General features: G+C 36.1%; 1 protein-coding gene across 4 annotated transcripts in view; it reads right to left on the minus strand.

Annotated features, from left to right (window-relative positions):
• The window catches only part of Cnot4 (CCR4-NOT transcription complex subunit 4), a 69,258-nt gene that overhangs the window by 22,710 nt on the left and 22,385 nt on the right, over nucleotides 1-24,163 (minus strand). For 3 of the 4 annotated variants that reach the window (XM_023164227.2, XM_023164225.2, XM_023164228.2), the window contains exons 4-8: nucleotides 23,299-23,548; nucleotides 8,763-8,939; nucleotides 6,248-6,679; nucleotides 5,895-6,197; nucleotides 5,754-5,834 (exon numbers count right to left, since the gene is read on the minus strand). In XM_023164227.2, the coding sequence (XP_023019995.2) occupies nucleotides 5,754-5,834; nucleotides 5,895-6,197; nucleotides 6,248-6,679; nucleotides 8,763-8,939; nucleotides 23,299-23,548 (1,243 nt within the window). The remainder of the gene's footprint in view (nucleotides 1-5,753; nucleotides 5,835-5,894; nucleotides 6,198-6,247; nucleotides 6,680-8,762; nucleotides 8,940-23,298; nucleotides 23,549-24,163) is intronic. The other variant, XM_023164229.2, reaches the window with a different exon arrangement.

A 24,163-nucleotide genomic window follows, 5' to 3' on the forward strand; every position in this document is an offset into this window, starting at 1 on the left:
GTTTTGTATAGTAGACTGATGAGCGCCTTGGGCGCATGTTTTTACTTTTGTTAGACTTGTTTTACTTTTTTGCAACTTATTTGTTTATACACATTAATCTCATCTTATTCGTCTCGACTAATTTTATAATTTTTATACTTCCACTTTTATGCTTACTTGTATTTTGTACCTTCATTACTTTAATGATTACTTATGACACTTTGTCAATAAGAAGTTATTCTTAGACAATAAAGTATCAGTATCTAGAGGTGTAGTATACCTTATCTACGTATTGATTTTTATACTTGGTATATAACACATTAGAATATTTGGCGGTCCGATGTTCGACTTTTCGCGGTCCGCATGTTGCCGATTTAACCGATTTACCTTTCAATTTGTTACACTCAATGACATTTTGTTATTGTACAAGACATTGGAATTTTTGGCAAAAAATGGCGAAAAGGAAAAAAGACATTTGATACAAATTTATTACAAATACGATAGAAACAGCGTTAGGACATCATAAATGTATTTAAACTTGTATCTTGAAAGACGACAACCACATCGAACTATGTTCAAGTTATTGGATCAACATCTTACCGAGTTTGGTTCGTTTGAAAAGTCAATGAAAAAATACGGACAGAATCAACAAATTTGATAAATGAGGTGTGTATGAGGTAAATAAGACATTGTGTCCTTTTCAATGAAAATAGAACTTTCAATAAATAACAATGTAGAATGTCCAAAATATGAAGAACCAGGAGACAACATAATATAACTGGGGCAATGAAAGAAATTCTATGTGATGATAGATGAACGTTGAGCAACATGATGGCATTTTTGAAAGCCGCAAATATAATTGATGAAATTTGAAAACAAAACAACAAGTCCGCGGCTAATAAGCTAGCAGTTGATGCCGCAAAAAAAAAACAAAAAAAAATTAACTGAAATGTAAAGACAAAAGTAAATCACAGCAAATAGTCAAAATGCTGGCCTTGTTCGTGATAACACAACTGTGGCCTATAACTTATGATACATGATTTGAAAACCCTGAAAAAATTTTAAAAATTAAAAAGATTACCCAAAAATAACAATTTTATTAAACAAAAAACTGAAATTACAAAGAAATAACATACAAGCAACAAAATTGAAATATTAATAAAAGCTGAAAAAATATAAATTAACAATTATTATTAATAAAAAAATGAATCGTCTTCAGTTATCACCCGAAGACGATTGTGGATACTTACAATCGAAACGTCGTGACATAACTTGGTTTGAAATCTTTTAATTTTAATTTTTTAATTTTTGTTAATAATAATTGTTAATTTTTATTTTCAGCTTTTATTAATATTTCAATTGTTAATTTGTTTGGTTGTTGCTTGTATGTTATTTCTTTGTAATTTCAGTTTTTTTTTTAATAAAATTGTTATTTTCGGTTAACTTTTTTAATTTTTTAATATTTTTCAGGGTTTTCAAATCAATTTATATTATATTAGACAATGGAAGTCCGAACTGATGAAATACATTATGATACTGAAAAGGTAAAATTTGGTTCTATTTAAAACAGAAAGAATCCTATGTAGCGCACATAAGAAAAAATAAAGTCGATGAAGGTGGTCGGAAGACGAACCGTCGGATAGTAAATCTGAAAACACCATTATCCAGCAGGGAAAAAGTGGCAATGTGAAAGTGCAATTTATTTTCGAATCTTTCGAAACATAAAACCAGAAAAAAATAAAAGCCATTTTCCGAAATTTCTGTTTTTTTCCGGATATCTCCAGATATACTCAGAATTCAGAACTTTCTCAACGGCATATTGTTAGTCAGGTAAATGCGCAACTTTGCCCCAATTCAACCATCTTCGTATCTTTCATAGTTTTCGAGATCCCAATGGTTTGAAATACCCTGTATGGGGTGTCCGGAAAATACATCGTTTGATGAAAAAATTGCATCTTAACGCATGGGGTCTAGCGTTTCAACGTGCGATCCCAACGCGGAACGTATACAGGGTGTAGATAAAAAAATTGCGGTGATGCAATGGAGTATACAAGGAATGTATTTCAAAATACGTCTCGTTCTTCCGATTGATTTTCATTTTTCGAGTCATTTTCATTTTTCGAGTATATATATATATATTCGTGTATCTTGAATAATAACTTAGTTAGTCTCCTATATATATATATATATATATATATATATTCGTGTATCTTGAATAATAACTTAGTTAGTCTCCTATATATATATATATATATATATATATATATATATATATATATATATATATATATATATATAGTTAAATAAGCTATGTTATTTCAAAGCAATTTTGTTACACGCGCGGAAGGACTTCGATCGATAGCCAGTTGAACAAAATTGTAATTTTGTTCAATAAATTACAATTATTATTACTATAATATAAAATATTAAATTTTGTATGAGAAATATGAAAAAAACCTAAGACATTTTTAACATGATGTAATTAATATTTAAACTATTAAATTTCAATGTTTATATTTTCATAAATAAACTCTTAGTATTTTATTTTTTTTCACCGTAGTATGCGCTGGTCAGGCCATATCCCCCAAAGCCCCGATACATACGGGAAGGCACGCCAGCATTATCAACCAATGACCATTCACCACACCGTTGGGTACGAGAATCATGTGCCCTGAGCAAGCGCAGTGAGCCAAGAATGACAACTTTCTGCATCTGTGCGGCTAAGATTTCTGCCTTAGAGCAGCAAGCCGGTTTGATTTTAAGATTCGAGAGTAGAGAGGACATCATTCCACCAAGGACTCCAATAATCAAAACAACCATCTTGACAGAGTGATCTGGATAGAGTCTGCGGAGTTCGAAGAGAAAAATCTCGATATTTTATCCGTTTTTCCTCCTCTTTTCTGACGATATTCGTCTCGCCAGGAGCTGAAAACTCCACAACAAATATCGTTTTGCTCTGGTGGTCGAGAAGGACTACATCAGGCTTATTAGCTTGTAAAAGCCTGAGGGTGGGGAACGAATAGTTCCAATAAATTCGGCACTTCTCGTTCCCCACAACGGATTCAATATCCCCCGGAGCGTAGGGCAACACCGGTGTCTCGTCAATACCGCAAGAGTGCCGTAAATGGTAATATAGCACTCTTAGGGCCGCGTTATGTCGATGGATATAGGCCGAGACCGCATATGCTGGACATGCTGATAGCAAGTGCATTAGGATCTCGGGCGCCTCGCGGTAGGCCCTGCACCTTGTGTCAGGAACCTCTATACCAATCACGCGACTGCGGTAGACTAAGGTGTTGAAGACACCATGAAGCCATGATGAACCCCTCAGTTTCCGACTTCAGTCCACTCGACCTGAGAAAAGCGAACGTCAGGCGCTTTGATAAGCCAAGGTCTCCAATGTTATTGAAGAAGACCCCATGCATCGACTTATCCTTGAGTTTCCGCAGAAGTGAGGTGATCTCTGCGGCTTTTATCTGAACTTTTTCTGAACAGGTTCCAACTCATTGACAGAGTTGTGGTCACCTCGTTCAGTGTTGAAAACTATACCGAGTTCATCAGCTGCCCTAAAGAGAAATGCTCCAATTACTGCTCTCTCATGGTCATGGACCATGCAGAGAAGGAGATACGAACTCCTGGCGACTTTACAGGCTGTATCCAGTACCATTCTGTCATGTAGACACTCCAAACTCAAAAGTAACGGCCTCCCGACCATTGCACATTTGTCTATTCCGAATTTCATACCGATAGCATGCATGTACTCTTCCATCGCCCTCAAGGACTGATGGAGATGTTTCTCTCTAGAGGCATAAAGTTTAAGATCATTCATATAAAACAAATGGGTGACCTTGTGCCTCCGGTTTCCGGGGGTTTCACAGTTATACCCTCGAGTAATTCTGAACGCAACGGGTAATTGACAATAGTGAGATGCAGAAGAGAAGGGACTGAGGGAATCACCCTGAAATACACCCCTTCTGAAAGTGACCCACCCTGTTTGGACTCTTGCGAGTTAGCCAAAGTGGTATCAGCTGTTCGATGCATCTCACTATTTTGTCGGGTACCGCCAGGCATCTGAGCAACGGCAAGATGAGCTCATGTGAAATTGAATAAAATGCCTTACGGTAATCGATCCAGGCCATAGAGAGGTTACGCTTATATTGTATCGAATCTTAAGTTACACATCTATCGATGAGCAGGTTCTCTTTACATCCAGCAATTCCTCTCTTCGACCCTATCTGCTCATATATCCGTTCAAACACTTGGTCAACTGCTATGAGTATTCGTGTGTATAAGATGCTTGTAAACAACTTAATACACGAATTCAAGCACGTTATCGGTCTGTAATTCTTAGGAACCGACAAATCTCCGCTTTTTGGGATAAAAACGGTCCGCCCCTCGACAAACCAATTAGGAATCGGCAGCTCTCCGTCCAGCCATGAGTTGAAAACTCTGGCCAGACGGCGGTGGGTGCTTGGTAGTTTTTTCCACCAATAAGTGTTTAGCCCATCTGAGCCTGGAGCAACAAATTTCTTGGAACCCACAAGGGCTCTTCGAACGTCATCCGGGGTTATCGGGTTGCGCAGTTCATTGAGCTCAGGCTGTCGAAGCTCTCTGTTGAAAGCTTCGAACTGCGCTAGGGCTGGAGTGTCTAAGTTGAGTGGCTGCGGGTGTTCATAGATATCCTTTCAGAAGGATTCCACCTGATCATCGGTCGGCGGATTATCCACAACACATGGAGGCTCTTGGAATAAGCGAGAAGGTTTCTCACGGAACCTAAGGTTTTGCGCGATATTTCTCGCTCGCCTCACTAGTGACTCCTTAGCAGCCACTAGCATACGTATCCTATCAGGGCAGTGCTGTTTGGTGGTCAGCAGCACGCCTTGACTTAAAAATGTGATGGATACGTCGTGTATTGGCGGCTATTCGCCGCGCTGCGGGCGTGAAGGGCCTGTTGGTCGCCCTGTAATCCATCACACATTGGATACGAGACGCGTGTGATCTTAGTCTCCATCTTGTGTACACGCCGTTCAATCTTCCGAACCGCAAGGCCGGGATTTCGTCCTTCCGATTTGGAAAGCGATTGGACGAAGCTATACACGGCGGTGTTGATTTGCCAGATGTCAGCCTCTTCTGTTAGAACACTATTAACCTCCGCATCCAAACAAGCCAGTTCTTGTGGCTTCAGGGGCCTAATTCTGTGGAGCGCCCTGCGTGTTCTGATTGACTCTATCGTGGCATGATGCGAGTCTCTTCTCCAGCCGTGCCAACGGGTGGTAGAACTGTCACTTCTACCATTTAATTAGTAGGCTGGGGAGGAGCTATATAGCCCTGCCGTCGAAGATAGGATACGTAATCTCTAAGATTTTGGGTGGAAAGGGCGGCATGCTCCGGATGTGTTTCACACCACAGAGCATGCAATCTCGCCATGTACCCTCTTCGTGCGGGCTCACTACTCTCGTAGCAATGCATAAGGCTTTCTATTAGCTCATGCGTCCACTCAAAGCGTCCGTTGTCATTACCACGGTTGTCATCGGTAGGCAAATCATCGTTATGGGCCCACTGCCTTGCCTCTGACCCCTCCGAGTGGGTCGATTGTGGGGGCCCCTTCCTCGATTGCTAGGAACCAAGTGTTGGATCCACCTTGTGGTTAGCCCAGTGGACCCACGGCCGGCACCGGAGGGAGAATAGTGTTCTCTACTGAAATTCACATCAGACAAAAAGAAACATTCACTGGTTTGTGATGTAATCTAAATACTATTTTAATAACAACTCACTTTTACAATAAGCGGGGTCATGGTCTAATTGGCCAAATCCTTTTCCCGAAGTCTCCATTCTAACTAGATCTTCCTTCTTTCCTGAAATATAAATCATTTATATTTTCTCATGAATGCCTGTGAAATGTTTGATATATGAACCTTCTATAATTGGTTCTGTATGCCTAGCAAACCCAAACGCAGCAGCCCAGTCTTCCGTAGTGTTAATGTTTGGTAATACATCCGTCAGAATATTTGTATGGGAGGGATCATTCTCATTATCTGTCTGTTCATCTGGATGACTGGGCGATACTTTTTGGAAGGAATTCAACGAGAAGAAACTTGTATTATCATCTATCAAAGGTGGCAGTTTTGTCAGAGATGTATGAGTTTCTAATAACGAAGGAGGTGTGGGTATAGATTCAGATTCTCTAAGAGGGGATGATGCGTGATTTTCTACTGTTCCTGAAAATTTGAGGTTAGTTTTCAAACTGTACCAAAATTAGAATTAATACCATATGCCTTATATGTTCTTTCCACTCTGCTGTCAATTTTACCTTGACATAATTCTTTCCTATTTTTACTAGTTGAATCACTGCTATTTCCCTTGGTTTTATTTTTTTTCCCTCTTTCTTTTTCTTTTTTCTCTTTATCAGTAGTATTTAAATGAGGCCAACCTTCTTTGTTTGTTCCACTGCTATTAGATGTTGTACTACTACTACTGCTAACACTGCTTGATAGTGTCGTTATATTCTCTTTGGAAGACGACTTAGAGCTACCAACAGGGTTGTTAATAGTAGGTATGGGTACACTTGGTTTGCTACTTTCTGGAAGTTGATTGTTGTTATTAACTGCACGTAAAACTAGACTTTCATGTAGTTTCTTTTCATATTCCTGATGTTTCCCGGCATGCATTTGTTCCTTTGTGAAGCTAGCCTCCGGGTCTCCTTGAATGGAATAAATGAACTATTAAGATGTACAGCATCAACAGTCTAAGACGCAATAGTTTTCAGTGGAAATTGGAAACTTAATAACAAATAATTGTTTGAGAAAATTGACATCTCCAAAACATTTAAATAAATTACCAATACAAATTTTGCATGAAAACGACTTGAATAACCCAAATACAAATTAATATAATTAAAAAAGTTTTATAACCATGTTATCACAGATTTTTTCTGCAAGTTCATGCGACAAACTTGACACTGCCCCAAATCCAAAGAAAGGCATATTTTTTAAAGAATATCTCTTGCCTGACTTTTACAAGAAAACGATTTACATAACCCAAACACAAAATAATATAATTCAAAGAGTTTTTTAACCATTGTTATCTTAGATTTTTTTTGCAAGTTTATTCGACATAGTTGACACAGCCCCAAATCCAAAGAAAGGAGATTTTTTGAAGAATATCTCTTTCCTGATTCAGATTTATTCCATTATGTTTTATGGTAGCTGAGCGGATGAACCACGAGATGTTTAACATTATTCTTCTAACCTCATACCTATCTAGAGGAATGATTACCCGACATAATGTTGAGAGTCATTTAATTAGTTTCTAGTACTTAATGTTATTTGCTACCTGACTGATTTCTAATCTTTATCAGTTTTCTACGTGCGGTTATGTAAAAGTGTGAAAAGAGGGCACATTTTTTGCCTTTTAAACTTTTGCAGGCATTTAAAAATTTGTTGTCATGTATCAATCATGTGGTCGTTTTGAGCAACACTGGACCAGGCCAGAGATGTAAAGGATTGTTTGAATCTGTTGAGACCGGTCTAACAGTTTCAACCAGTTATTCTATGGTCGTTGAGCAACAATGGACCAGACCAAATAACTCCAGAATTGCTTGAGACCAGTACGGGTCCCATACCTAACATCCCCCCCCCCCGCCTTTTCACACTTTTGCTTATACACAAGTAGAATACAGGTGAAGATTAAATATCCGGCAGCAAAAAAACATTGGATACTAGGAATTATGTCAGGTAACGAAGTTAAAAAACTAGCCTCAGTCATTTCCTGATAAAACTAACTTGGTTAGCGAAACGCGCGTCGAGACACCTTTTTGTATTCTGGCGGACAAAAAAGTGTTTTCAGTAAATGCAATGAAATATTATCAAATACCAAAGAGTGTCTTGAAGTTTTGTTTTAGGGTCACAATGAAATCAATTATAAGGAGAGATTTCAGCAGCGATTCATGCATAATAAATGGTATTCAAACATATAGAGGTTATTTTTTAAGAACGTCTGTAGATGAAAAAGATTAAATTGGAAAAGTTATATTTTTGGGAAAAAAGGTTCTTTGTTTTGTAGATCTCCATCTCTGTACAAAAAATGTGTGAAACATCCAATTGATTTCAAAATAATTTCTTTACAAAGATAGAAGTTAATTTCAGATACAAACTGGAAGAAAAATGTACCATTTATAAATTTGTGATATGATAATATACCATACGAGTAGTTTAATAGAGATCGAACTAAAGAAACATAATTAATTTTCTGGATAGTTTTAGCCCAATTTATCTGAGAGTGGGGGCGTTTTCAATACATCTTTTAGGTTTACCTTGACAGCTGATTAACGGAAAAACAGATTTTAAACAGACAGATGTGTCACTTTTGCCTATAAAAAGTATCAATATATTTTCCAATATTCGGATATTTATGATAGAGAAACAGCTTTTTCGAGATACTCCCCAATGTTGAATGCAATGAACTATTATAATAACTTGTAGTCATCCGTCAGGATAATCAAGCCAGAACTTTTTAATACTGAGGTGTAGGTTACTACAATCTTGAGGAATTTTTGTAGGGCACTTTTCCCTGAAATTTCAAAAGTAATTGGTTAGAGTTTCTCGGATTATGGCTGTGGATCATTTATGTTATTGATTTCAATTTATGAATATATTTAATGTTTTTTTTGTTATTTTCTGTTTTTATGACTTAGCGTATTTACCCAATGTACCAAGGTACCTACGGACATATACATAACATGAAAATATATACTTTTCTTAACCACCAAATAAGCTCTTACTCACCAAAATCGTGCAGATACATACAGTCTGGCTTGGGACAAGTCAGGTTTTTCATAAAATGTGAACAATATTTTGTGGTACCTAAACTCGATTTGATCAGTCTACCATCTATCGTTATATTATTAACACTTTGTATCGCCCTTAAGGCATCATCACTCTTCATGTAAGTTACATAGGCACCTGTAAAGAAACATAATTTTATTTAGATAAATAAATACAGTATGATAACTTAAAGTGAGGTTTGGAAAAAGATCAATTATAAATTCTAATTTTGGTAAAGTTACACATATCAAAGTACTCAAAGTCATAAAGTTAAATTAACTTTAGATCAGAGGTTCCCAACCGGTGGTACGCGTACCACTGGTGGTACGCGGGAACGTTTTAGGTGGTACGCGTGAGGAGTGACGGCGCCGGGGGAGGGGCGATGAAAGCTGTCTTTCCTTCTTTCCCCACACCTACATTCTGCCGCTTCACAATATTGCTAGTGATTGTGCAATGATTATATGTTGTTGTAATGGTTCGTTGGGGGTGCTGTAATACTTAATTGTGATTTCGTATAAGAAAACTGAACTAAGCAATGATTTCTGACGTCCTCTTCTACTTCAAAGGATTGAGCTAAAAAACCTAAATCACCGGCCAATCATAAATACGATGAAAGCTACTTACAGTACGGTTTAATAGTGAAGCCAGGGACCAGGATGTGGTGACATTCCTATTCCTCAATGTGTTGTATTTCTTGAAACACTGTCGAACCAAAACACGAAGCCTTCTTTACTGATGCGACATCAAAATACCCAGTGCCTTGATTCGATCAGTGAACCCATTGAGTTTTTTAAAGAAAATCTTTTAAGAAACTCAATGTTTGACGAAGTTTGTCAATACTGATACTAACTTGATAAAGGCGTCATACCTTGCTCGTTTAAGAATTGTAAAAGATGGAAAGCCTTCTGCATACAGAAGTGAGGTGTTTATCTCTGGGAAAAATTTTGAACCTTCTCTTTGAACTGAGATCAGAAGTTTTTATGTTTAAGTGAAAAAAATAATGACATGAAAAAATTGTTTGGTCATGAAGAATGGTTGTCAAGATTGGTTTATCTATCCGACATTTTTGACAAACTCTGAACTTGGGACTTCAGGGACCAAACACAACAGCCCTCACAGCCAGTGACAAAATAAACTCCTTGAAGAAAAAGTTGGTTCTGTTTTGTTCACAAATATAGGAGGAGAATTTATCTGCATTTTCCTCTGTATCATCATTTTTTGAAGAAAATGAAATATTTTCAATGCCAGATGTGGTTGCAGATATCATTGTTCACTTGAAAAGCCTTCAAAAGTGGACTGGATCAGAAATTCTTTTTCAGGAACCTCACCAAATGAATTGACACTAAAAGAAGATTTTAACGATCTTACAGAAAATTGTTCCATGAAAGATTATTTTAAAGAGAAATATTTGATTAACTTCTGGATCGGATGTAAAACCGGGTACCCTTTGATCTTCCAGCAAGTTCTGCTATTTTTGATGCCATTTGTTAAGAGTTTGTTGTAGGAAGAGTGGATTATCTGAACTCTTGTATATAAAAAATGAACATAGAAGCAGAATAAGTGTTGAAGAAGACTAAAGAGTAAATTTGAGTTCCACTACTCCTAATGTTGATATTTTAATCACAAACAACAAGTTTTGCACTAAAGATAATGATAAATTTTTTCACTGAGGATACACTACAAAAACACACTTTTGTCTATTTTCCACTATATTTCTTTATTGTTGACCGGTTTCGGCTATTATACCATTTTCAAAACTAACTGATTACATTTAAATCCGAGTAATTGTAATCAGTTAGTTTTGAAAATGGTATAATAGCCGAAACCGGTCAACAATAAAGAAATATAGTGGAAAATAGACAAAAGTGTGTTTTTGTAGTGTATCCTCAGTGAACATGAATTTCCACAAAATAAACAAGTCGTCAATCGAAGAAGATTAATTTTTTGCTGAGTTTGTACTAATTTTTCATCTGTATGTTTTTAGACCTATAATCAATGAATGAAATTGTTAATTAATACCATCTCAATCTTTTTATGCATCCTCTATTATAAGCATGTTATGAATAAACAAATATATAACCATTAAATATGAAGTTTTCTCAGGAATTCGATTCAAAAAACCTTTGAACACTTTTATAGAAAAGTAAATTATACGTTTATTAAAATATTTAGGTTTGGTGGTACGCCAAAATTTCTCAAAGAGTCAATTGGTACGCAGGTGCAAAAAGGTTGGGAATCCATGCTTTAGATTATTCATATGATGGAATTGGTCGATACTTGATGAAAATCCATAACTAAGATATTTAAAAAACACTTCATTGTGAGACTTTCACTAAACAGTTTTACAAAACTGCCATACAACGTTGGGGGGGGGGGGGTTAGTGAAACTCTCACGATGAAGTGTTTTTTGAATACTTTAAATTATTTATTTAATAAAATAAATGGTAGGTCTGACATTTTCTTACATGTCAGTTACCACTATGTTAAAAATATTCAAAAAAATACAACATAACGAATAAAATAACTTAATATACAATTAGGTATGCTGCTTACGTTTACTCAAATAATTCACGGACAGAACAATTAATTACTTCTAATAATAACTGTGATACATCAATAAGCAAGAAATTCATTTCAAATTTCATTTAATAGTATCCTTAGAGAATTAAAATTACATAAAGTGTGTTGCTCTTATGTTAGAACAATGTAGATGATATTTGCAGAGCTGTTTTGTTAACCCAGATATACCGATTGTCCTTAAATAAGGACACCTGTTACAGCTACCTACAATCATTTTATTTTCATAGTTTCGGTTGTTTAAATGAGATGGCGCTTGGTATTGCATCGCAGAAGATGTGATTGTAGGTTTATAAGTTATTAGAATTGCGCGTGTGTTATTGTGCTGTGCGTTTCGTAGTTTTATCTGCATCATCTGCATCTGCAATATAGTGGCAACCAATGCAAAAGGCAAATGCAAATTTTTCTCCAACGGAACTATTTTTTCAAATGTTTGATGAAGATATCATAAATATGTTTGTAACCTATAGCAATATGTATGCTGCAAAGAAAAATAAACCCGAAAATATAACACACTCTGAAATGAAAGCATTTTTTGGAGTATTGTTGTTAAGTGGATATGTGCCTCTTCCAAGGAGCCGTATGTTTTGGGAAAAAAGTGGCGATACAAGGAACGAAGTAGTAGCAAATGCATTAGCTAGAGATAGGTTTGAGTTTATTATGTCAAATCTTCATTGCTGCAATAATGACAATTTGGATATAAATGACAGGTATGCCAAAGTTAGGACATTTTTTGATAGACTGAATCAAAATTTCCAAAGATTCGCGCCTTTTTCTGAGACTCACAGTGTGGATGAATCCATGGTTCCCTATTTTGGGAAACATGGATGTAAGCAATTCATCAAGAATAAACCAATTCGCTATGGTTACAAGGTTTGGATGGGTGCCACAAGTAGCGGTTACTGTGTGTGGATTGAGCCTTATCAAGGAGTCAAAACAAAGCTAAAAGAACGATACAAATCGTTTGGTTTAGGTCCATCCGTTATTCTAGAATATGCCGACATACTCAAGATGCTTGGAAGTTTTCCCTACCATATATTTTTTGATAATTTTTTTACAACGGTCCCACTCTTGGATCAACTGCAAAACGACAATGTAAGAGCTACAGGAACTATCCGGGAAAACAGGATGTCAAAGTGTCCAATATTATCAAAAAACGAAATAAAGAAAAAGAAGAGAGGAGAATATGATTTTAGATCTACTCAGAACAAAGTAGTTATTGTCAAATGGCATGATAAGAATGCAGTAAATGTTGCTTCCAATATTTATCGGTGGAGCCATTACACCAAGTATCACGATTTTCCCAAAAATATAAGAAAAGGATCACTGTAGATCAGCCACACCCGTTATATATTTATAATAAGTTCATGAGAGGAGTAGATCGTTGCGACCAGAATGTAAGCCTCTACAGAACGTCAGTAAGAGGTAAAAAAAATGGTATTTTTGTCTAATTGCGTATGGTCTAGACATTTGCGAACAGAATGCATGGCAACTCCATAGACTACAAGGAGGTTCACTTGACAATCTATCGACCAGACGACAAATTACTTTGACGTTCTTGAAAACCAATTAATGTGCAAAAAAAAGGGGGAAGACCTTTCGCGTTGGAGAACGTTGAATCAAGATTAGATAACCAAGATCACTTTCTTGTATCCCAACCCAAACAGACTCGATGTCGTGTATGTCACAAAAAAGTTCAGAAAAGATGTGAAAAATGTAACGTGGCTTTGCATATGGAGTGTTTTGTGAGCTATCATAGGTCTGAAAATTAGTTTGCTAATCAGTTACTTTAGAACTAGTATTTAGGTTTCTTATATAACATTACTACCTGTATGCCGATTGTCCTTTGTTAAGGACACCCTAAAAGACAGATTGTAAATACTAAAAAATAAACGAAATGTGTTTTTCTTGACTTAAGGAAGGTAAATTGTTAACATTAAAGCAGTAACGTTGAAAAAACAAAAAACAAAATAATTCAGGCATATCTGGGTTAATAAAGTGTACACCAATCTTTACTTGAAATACTAAAACCCTTAAACATTAAACAATTGATACTATCGTATTTTATTAACAAAAGGCAATGACATAATATATTATTTGATTAAGGACATAATACATTACAAAATTTGAACCATGAGGATCACAAAACATTTTTTATAAGGAATATCAAAAGAGTAATAGTTTCAAATCCTCAGTAAATTGAATATTTTTCTGTAGAACAAAATTGACTACATTTGATAAATTTTCTATAATTACTTATTGATTAAATCATTGTTGATAGATCCTGTTTTACTAGACGAATTAAACATATGAATGTTATCCTCTTACACCGAAAAATTATTTTCATTTCTTGATTTTGAAGCACGTTTAGCTAAACACTTTTATTCCAATTGAACAGATGAAAACCAGAAGAACAATATTTAAAGTAGGTACTCTGTACCTACTCTGTAGACTAAACTGAAAGATAATGGAAAAAATGAGAGAAAAAGTATAAGTTATATTTCTAAATAATATACTGTGAGCGATGAAAATATTTTCAAGTCGAACACTCAAATATTAGTAATGTGAATTTTTTCATTGTCAGTATTTCTTCTTGCAGTTCGGATATTAAGATGTTTAGCAGAAACTAAAGTGATGCCAATGACAGGTTCTGGTCTAAAGAAATAGCTTACAACTGCTTGTTGATATACTAAATAAATATTAATTACACTCATAAAATACTGATGCTTCTCTTCCAAACCTATCACTGAAGAAGTTGAAAATTTATAGTACAGTTATATTTATTCTGTTTACTATATTCTCTACTCTATTGTTTTCACATCATTTTTTGGTTTACTTCTGTTTTCATTAACATTTTTTGAAAATGCCTCCAATAGCTACCTCATCTTTAAAACGAGGCAAGGCTTTTGTTTTTATAAATGATCATTAGATGGCGCTACGAAAATGTAGCATCATGTTCTTAAAATTCATCTTTTATTACCCTAGAATCAGAGACAGCTTAGAAACTGACAGCATAACCAGTTGACGGTGAATTATTGAAAAAAAACAAGTTTTTCGTGAAAATTACTCATGCAGGTTTTCTTTGGATGATTTTTTACAATTTTAGGAAACCCCTAACTTGACAAAAAAGTCTAGAATTTCTTCAGTCAACGTTTAGCAATGAAGCAGCATCAGGGCACCATTTCAAGGAAACAATATATGTACAACATCATTTAATGTGTGTTTGATTCATTAATTCATGTTCTAGTGTGTAGTGTGTATTTTGTGAGGTGAATGCAATCCATGTTTGAGCATGCGTACATAAGTATACACATTCCTTTATGGATGGAAGAACAAGGTCTACCTATGCCACTTATACCTTAATTTTTTTTCTGTCATCGTAACTAATGACACTGATCTTTGATTGAATTCCATCAAATTATCGTTTTCAATTTTGAAATAGGTAAGGGAATATCAATCTAAAGACAACACAATACCAATTCACCATGTAAAACAAAACCAATCCAATTGTAAGCTTTCTTTAATGTGTCACATTGGTTTGTGAGGCCGTTTGAATTAATTTTCTTGCAGGATATTTTTAATTTTGTGATAGCTCCTAACCTCGTGGGAAGGTCCGTACAAAATCATGAAGAAGATAAATGACCTCGTCTACCAAATCCATAAGCCACCTCGAGGAAAGCCTAGGGTCGTCCATTTTAATAGATTTGCTCCTTATGCTGGAAATCACGACTAAGTTTGCGCCCTCAGACCATCAGAGGATAAAATAACGTTCTAGAAGTTCACGTCTTTATACTCGAATGGACAGAAAGTCGTACATGGGGTCAAGGGCGTCGCCAGCCGATGGCGCAGGGGGGGGGAGGCAAGTTGACTTTACATACTACAATTCATACTTTTCTCATTCTCTATGAATGAGAATTGTAGGTATTCTGTGACAGTAGAGAGTCCAATGTGTAAAGCTACACGAGCACGAGCTCTTGACTATGCAATAAAAAACATGTAGATAAGTTATAATAACATTTATTAGAAAAATAGAATAAAAAGGAGTTTGAATTTGAATAAGTGTACAGCGTACAGCGTATTTTTTTTTAATTATCAATCAGATTTTAATATTATAATGGTCGTTGTTTGTTTATATTAGGTTAATTAAAATATAATTTTCGGGGATTCAATGTAAACTTCTCGACCACTTTATTATTAAAATCTTGTAAGTTTCCATGTATAAGTTTTCGGTGCACACTCATCATGGCCAAACCATTGAGGCGATTTTCACTCATAGTGCTTCTTAGCCAGGTTTTTAGTCTCCTAAGGCTGCTAAACGATCGCTCTACCGTACACGTCGTGCATGGAAGAGCGATCAAAATTTTCAACGCTTTTTCCGTGTCGGGAAATTTTTGCTTCTTTTAGGATATCAACAACGGTTTGATCTGTTGAGTTTGGTTTATTATGCCAGAATTGCTGCCAAAGCTCGACTTCAACTTTTATGTTTGGTAAATTATAAAACTGAGCGATAGTTTCACAAGTTTCTGTGAGATTTTCGACTGACATCGTTTGCATTTGTGCGGGGTGTAATTTAGATAAAGCAAATGATGGAGTATTTTCTTCAGCAAAGCGTGTTTCAAGCGATGTAATAACGGAGTCCAAGTATGGTATTATTAATGATCTTTTCCAGAATTCTGAAGGGCTTTCTTCTGGGTGATTGCTTCGATGACGTTGTTTCCCAACAATGCGCGGCATTGAAGTGATACCCTCCTCCAGGCCGACTTTCTCCGCAACAACAGTAGCATCCTTTATAATTTCATCTGCGACTCTTTCGGGATTATCACGGTGGCTCTTAAGCAATTGCAAAATGCGTTTGACGTGTTGCGAGGCCTTAACCACATCCAAAGCTATGGATTGGAGTGCGTTGACAACAGGTTCTAACAAAGCAGAGTATTTAGCTATCAAAGTAATACATGGTATAAATGAAATTTTGAAAGCAGCCGCATGGAGTTGAAAGGCATTTTTTCGAGTAGCACTGTTTCCTTCACGCGATAAGTTTTCTAAGGCTTCCAATATAACAGGAAAATTCTCCTTAAATACTCTCATAGTTTTATGTTTCTCACTCCATCTTGTTTCGCAGAGCCTGGCAATATTAGGTACCAATTTTCTTCTCAAAACAGATTCCCGAAAAAAATTAATAATATCTTTAGTGGTTCCCATGGTGTTTCGAATTTCAGGAAGAATATTGAGATCATTTATTACCAGATTCAGTTTATGGGACGAGCAATGAAAGAACAGTGCTTTGGTATATTTTTTGCGAAGGATCGCTTGTACTCCACCGTCTTTTCCGGACATCGTCGAACAACCGTCAAATCCAAAACCAACGCATTTATCAGCAGGATTAAGGTCTTCTTTAGTCAGAAACTCATCGATGCAATATGCAATAGATTTCGCATCCAGACCTTTCAGCTCAACAAATCCGACGAACATTTCTTGGACCTCATTGGCTTCCTCGTCAAAATATCGCAGCCCAATCGATAATTGTTCAGTACCGGAAATATCAGCTGTTTCGTCTGCTAACACACTATAAGCTTCTGCTTCTTTAACTTTTTTCACAATGTCTGCCTTAATAACATCTCCACAAATTGCGATAATTTCATTTTGAATATGAATCGATCGATAGCTTGCATTCTTTTTCCCATGCTCAATGTGTTTCTTCAAAACTAAATCTCCCGCGTCAATTCGTAGCTTGTATAAGTCCTCGAGAATACCTTCGCCATAATGTTTTCCTCTCAGAGCTAAGTCGTGCGACCCGCAAAACGTAATGCAGGAAATAATAGATGTTATAATTTTTTGGTTTTCTTCAATAATGCATCGGGAGTATTTGTTGAGTTGTAAATCTACAGGCACACTTCCAAGAAATGATTTAGCGGCTTCCAGTGCCATCTTATGGAAGTGGGTTTCCAAGTGCTTTTTGCAATGCTCGTGAATATCTTTGAACTTACAAAACGGCCTTACGATAAATGACCCTAATACGCCTCTAAAAGAATTTGGATTTGGCGGGAACAATGTACAATATTTACAAAAGGCTCCTTTTTGGTGCCTGGAATAGGCCAACCATGGAGAGTACGTTTCCAACCATGAATAATTGAATTTCCTCTTCAAATGTTTAGCGTCTTCCGCAAAGTCATACGTCGCAGACGGAGACCAAGTGTTTTCAAGCAATTCTTTCTTCATTTCAGTCGATAACATTGATGCTTGTCCAATAAATTTACCGATGACATTTTCGTTGCAGTCATTTATCGAAGAGTCGGGAACTAAGTTCGGTTCTTTAGATGTGCTAGGTCTCGCCAGGTCACCCACGGAATCATCGCTGTCACTGCTTGCTCCTTCAGGTTTCTTTATTTTTAAAACTGCAAAATAAAATATTTGAAATAGCAACAACTTCTTCTGGTCCGCAATTCACATTGAAAGCATAAATCCCCTTCAAGACGACGGCAGGCTCGAGCCCGCGCAAGGACTAGCGTCAACGATAACGATATTTTTTATATCAACAGTCCTAGCTATTTCGAGCGGTTTAACCGCCGTGGCTATGCTCGCGCGGTCTCGGGCATCCTCGCTCGAGCACTCTAGAGCGGGCGCGACGACACGCACGCGCCGGAGTCTCAAGCATACGCGAGCCGACTGTGCCGAATCGGCACTGCCGATATTCATTCATACAATTTTCTACTTTAAGCTATGTTAATACGGTCCTATTTTCGATGGAACCATTAAATTGAGCAATTTTCCTTTTGGTTTAAACTGACGACTCTTAAGAATCGGATATCGTGCCTACCTAGAAACGGATCTTTGCGATTTTAAAAACCGATGCAAAATCAGCATTTATATTCAAATCAATTGACGTTATTTTACGGACGGAAAATACGAAAGCTAAACGCAAGTGATACTCACCAAAAAACTTTCTGATGTCCATATTGATTACGTGGTCACAGCAACTATTTAGATGGGATAATAGCGCACAAAACAAACGTAAAAGCGGGCAGTGGCAGGCAACGCTAACGCACGAATAAATGACAGACAGACGATAAAACAAAAGGCGGCTGTGCGGGAGGCGCGGGCGCCACGCGGTTACATGTTGCTTTGCTTCCCCACTCCCTCTCTCCCGCTTCAACGATAGAGTAGAGCAGAGCGCAGCGTAGTACGGAATATTAAGAGTGGAATTGGTGAATTCATTCGAGTTTCGACGCACGGGAATGATTGTTCAAGGCTTGAACTTCAAGCAAATCAACTCAAATACTTAGGACTTTGGTTGCATTATATTTGGCAACTTTTATAGAATCTCTAGGGGGGGGCAGCTGCCCCTCCCTACCCCCCCTTGGCGACGCCCTTGCATGGGGTAACTCAATAAGAGCCACGAGATCTTTTCAAGGTTCCAGTTGATTACGCACTAGCTCACTGCTTGGCAGAGGATCTCCAAATTTTTTGATTGATTCGGCCGTTACTTGATGAAGATCCATAGTAATTTAAAAAAACTACAACTCACGATTTGATCTCCACAAACTTTATTTGAAAAAAATATCATAACATATTTCGCTAGCACAGTAGCTTTCTCAAGAAATCTCCAAATGTCCAGGAATATCGCTGTGGTATTCAACAAGAAATTCGGTCAGCTCCAAATATTACGAGAACAGAATCCAGAAGTCGGAGGAGTGCAACACTTGAAGAAGGACCAAAGAAACATTTTCTACTTGATGGAAAATTTCTTGTGGACTTGGCAATCCCGAAATTAGCCTCTGAGCTCGACAGGCTGGATTGGAGAAATGTTAGAAGCATGTTGGAAATGATATTCAGGTCCTGTGGCATCAAGATTTTGGTATGCGGTAACCATCTTCCACGACCGAGCATAAAGTCTGTGGAGTGTTACTTCCATGGAACTTCACAGTGCAGATATGGAGAGTCTGCAGGTATCGACACACGCTAAGGGTGACATTTCGTAGCGAAACGTCTTTAAGAAGGGGGCAATGTAACGAATCTGAAGGCGCCCCTGACCGATACGCCAGCCGACTCATCAAAAAAACAGATGACCTCACCTCAAAAGAATGCAGTCGGGAACCGCCGGTAAAATTCTAGTACCGAACAGACTACAGAAATCTAGAAAGAAACTTTACCGAAAATGCCCGTCTTCCCGACCCAAGAGGGCAGTTCAGAAAGTGAATTGAGCGGCTAAACAAGAAATTCAAATAGTGGAAATAAATCAAGCGGTAGTTGCTAAGTGTTGTAATAAATAAATTAGTTTGTTCTGTACATTTAGAAACTTGCGTTTCTAACAACTTAACCATGCCACACAGTCCCCTACGGCTCTGAGGAATGATTGATTCTCTACAGCCCCCTACGACTCTAAAGATTGTTTCTCCACAGCCCCTTACGACTGTGAGGAATATATCTGATAGACCAGAGCTTCGGAAAGGATACACCGAAATATGTCCCGTGCGGTCCAATAAAATCATTGGACCATTAGTTTGTGATTATTGAAATATTGTTGAAAATAAATTTGTTTAAAACAGTTAATTCATTAATTTGTCACAACAGGTGAAGTAATTTGTCTTTAAAAGATATACATTTGCAATAGTCTTTTTTTGTAGACCTTCAAAAAACATGCTCTCAATTGTTTTGTTACATTTCAAAAGAATTATTCAGGGTTTTCTATGAAAGCATGTACTCATGTATGCTATCATGCACCAGTAGCATCAAGGTCCCAACTTCTCACAGATTACATCGTCATATTTAGCATCAAGGTCCCAACTTCTCACAGATTACATCGTCATATTTCAACAATTTCCCATCAAATATTGATAAATTATACACATTAACTTTTTTCTTCAATCAACCGTCTATTGGTGAAAATCGTTTGAAAATCTGTTTGGTAGTTTTAGAGTTATAACGTTTCTTTTAAATTTTATATGCCACAATGGATACAGCCAGCTCTAGCATGCAGAGGCAAGGGCGTGGAACTTTTAAGACAAAAGCTATTTGGCTTTTTGGAAGTTCAAATGGGTGGTATCGAAAAGAATAAGATATAGAGATCTTATAGGGGCCCATCTACCGCAAATCACAGTTTCTAATAATCCTTTTCGATAGCAGTCTCTGTAGATAAACTATCTTCAAATAATAAATAACAGCAATAAATATTTTCAAAAACGTTGCAACGTTGGGCAATAATATAAACGCTGGTTCCTTGGTCGAAAGAATAACTAGTTACAGTACCTCACCTTCAGTTAAATTCATTTAACCTTACAGTAATCTCGTTAATACAGTTGTTATAGATTCCACAATGACCCAAGGTTGACTCAGCTACAGTATAATAGAATTGACTTGTCCTCTCCACAGTTGGCAGTCCAGTAGTCCATCCACCTATCCTGTGCTTAATTCAGCCAGTAAATGTGTTACCACAAAAATATGCCCCTTCAGGTGATCTTCAAACAAATATAAATTTATCTCTTCAATAAATCTACTTGTGCAGCAAGTTGAGTTGTCTCCTTAATAATAATCTGATTCTCAAATTCTTACCCAAGGAATTTTCAGGCTCAATTACTTTTACTATCTCCAGTAAATTCATTTACATCAGTAAATTTTCTTTAATAAAGTTATTTATGTAAATTTATTTATCTAAATTTCTCCATCTGAATTTACTTATTCATCAATAAATTTATTTATCTGAACTTTGTTATTGTCCAATAAATCTATTTATCTGGCAGAACTATAGTACAAAAAAAGAAAGAAAAAGTGTTGTAAAAAATAGACCTCTTATTCAATATATGTCAACAAAAAATAAAATTCAAATAATTACTGAATGTTTCTTGATATTAATTTCCAAAATGCATATTGAGTATATCTACCTTAAACGTTGGTCGAAACTATGAAGATGTGATTATTTGCAGAAAAACTTTATAAATAATCGATACGTCGTTTTCTGATAAACGCTAGAAACAGAATGGGAAGAACATAACATTTAATTATTGATTTTTGACATTACTTCAGATTTCGTTCAAGGTTGAACAGGTGTTGTCACCCATTTCATTCCAGTCACGAATGTCAACAGCAAGCTGATCAGTGATCAAGCGCAAAACTATCTTTTCTGGATTACTGGGTTTTTCTCTGAGCGATTATGTCATCTGCCTTGAAATATGAGAAGAAAAATTTGACTTTTTGTATTATGACTTTTTGACCCTGAAATTTATAAATGAAAACACATATTGAATCGGTCTTAAACACTTGTAAAATTAAATTAATCCTAGGACATATCCAATGGACTGCTGCAAACTGTGTAGAGGTATATCTGTGAAAATATTTCATTAAATAAATGGCATGTTACAAGTTCATCAACATAAATTAACGCAGGGGATTTACATCCTGATCACATTGCCTTGCAAATGGACTAAAAATCAATTAAGTGAAAAATGAAACGTTACAGAGTTGATCACATTAAGACAAACATGGCAGAGGATACAATTTTCAATGAACTTCCTGACACTTCAGAAATGCTAATAATGAATAATTTTATGAAACACCTCTAAAATAATTCAGTGGACAATACTCTGTGTAGCTTGGTATATTTGTTTACACACTCTGAAGAATTATGAAGAGTATAATATCCATAGTTTTTCCAATGGTAGGTAGGACGAACTTCGTTCTCCTGGAGAATTTATTTATTTTTTTTAACATTTCTTACCTAACTCAATCTCAAAAAATTAAAATTGTACTGAACAACTTCATGCAAGTGTGGAACGGGTAAACTTCTTCTTCATGCCAATAAATACAGCATAAACTCCATTATCTTTATGAATGGACTGACCTGTTGATGAAAATCAATAATGAAGAAAAGAGAATTGAAACTTTGCTATGTTTTTTACCAATTTCATTTGTAACTAACGTTACTGCAGTTTCGTCCTATAAGGACATTTTCAAACTTATACATTAAACTCACTAATGTATAAGTTTGAAAATGTTCTTATAGGACGAAACTGCAGTAACGTTAGTTACAAATAAAAGTGGTAAAAAATATATAAAGTTTCAATTCTCTTTTCTTCATTATGATTTCCTACCACGTAGTAACGGCTACATCCATCAATTTATTGAAAATCAATAACATTATCGGTGATAATAATTGAACAACACTCACATCTTTTATCGCTAGACGAGTTTCGATAACACCTTAGCTTCCTTGGTAGAAATGAATATTACACATTGAGAATGTACAGGGTACCTAATTACAAAATATTATGTACTATGATAGTAAAATTGTAAATGAAAAATTAAGTTAATCGTTACCTTGCATAGATTACTTTGACTATTTATTTCACCTTGACCCGCAGTGGTCCTAATGAGAATAAAGAGCAGGGTTCACTTACCACAATTCAACTTCATCGTCTTCAACTTTCATAAGAAGACTAGAATCATGTCGTTAATACATCAATGCCAAAAAAAGTAGTGCACATGTAATGATAATTTTGAGATATTTTCATTTACAATTTTCCTATCATTTTCACATTGAAACGATGTTATAACATCAACTATAATTTGAAATGCAAGATGATTCAAAACTATGTTGGTGTTTCAAGTAGAGGCTAGTATGAAATAAATATTCAATTTGAAGCGACATTTTATTTGAAGCAAACTGATTCTACCTTGAATTCTGGGTATTATTGGATTCAATTACAATAGGCGGAATTGTTTCTGAATACTATTCAACACCAGAAAACACCTCATGATACATGTATAGGGGAAATTGGTGAAAGTTATAAATTGAAACCATATTGAATATTTACATTTGGATAATTAAATATATTTCTTTCATGTTGTATGTTCAGCATATTTCATTTTCTCTCCAAGCTGGCTAAAATTATAACATTCATTGAAAAAATCTAATGAAAAAATTACTTACTTGCACTGGGCCCCTGCGACCCAGCATATGATGTTGACTGGTTAATGACTACCTTATGTATCTTGCCGAACTTTCCAAAGTACTCATGACGTTTGAGTACTTCAGCGTCGGCTAGCCTCATTGGCAGTCCCACAACAAATACTAGGTTCCGTTGTACTACCCTAACACTAGCCAGATGTTTTCGACTCTCACTCAGCTTGGCCTTGCGTTGTTGGTCACGGTGGCGTTTCTCCGATTTCAACTTTGCCACCTAAAACACAGTGCTTTAGGTGACATATATTTATTTGGAGCGAGTTCTATTATGAAATACCATTCCAATAATTTACTGACTGAATCATCAAATCATAGGAAGCATATATAAATTTACAGTTTCATTCATTAATAATTTAATAGAACTGGCCGATGCTTGATGAACATCCATATTGAAAAACTAATTAATACAGTTTATTGTATGATTTTCACTATAGCTCAAGCTTGAGGAAGCTATTGTATGGCGAAACACATACACTTATTTCAGCGCAAAAGTTTTACAACTGAAAAGTGACTACCTCACTTTCGCCTGGCTGGGGGCCAAGACTATGCAAGTTATCATCTGTTATAACCATGCAGTTAAAATATTTGGAAACATGGAGTTTTCAAACTATCAAGTCGACTCTACAGGTTTATTTGCTACTTGGGAGCCATCTACCTTGTAGATTTCTTCCAAGTCTCTGTAAAACACCACAGCCTAATAGGTTAATCCTTATTTTATCCCTTCTTTTCATGACACTTATTCCAAAAATCATGTTCCCTGTACTAATTTGTACAGATATCCATGAGGTTACTTCATTAATAATGCATTTTATGAGCCTATTGGCCTAATGAA

Source organism: Leptinotarsa decemlineata, unplaced genomic scaffold (assembly GCF_025532065.1).
Source record: "Leptinotarsa decemlineata unplaced genomic scaffold, Ldec_3_MD MMD2_P_RNA_scaffold_9, whole genome shotgun sequence".
NCBI classification, from domain to species: domain Eukaryota; kingdom Metazoa; phylum Arthropoda; class Insecta; order Coleoptera; family Chrysomelidae; genus Leptinotarsa; species Leptinotarsa decemlineata.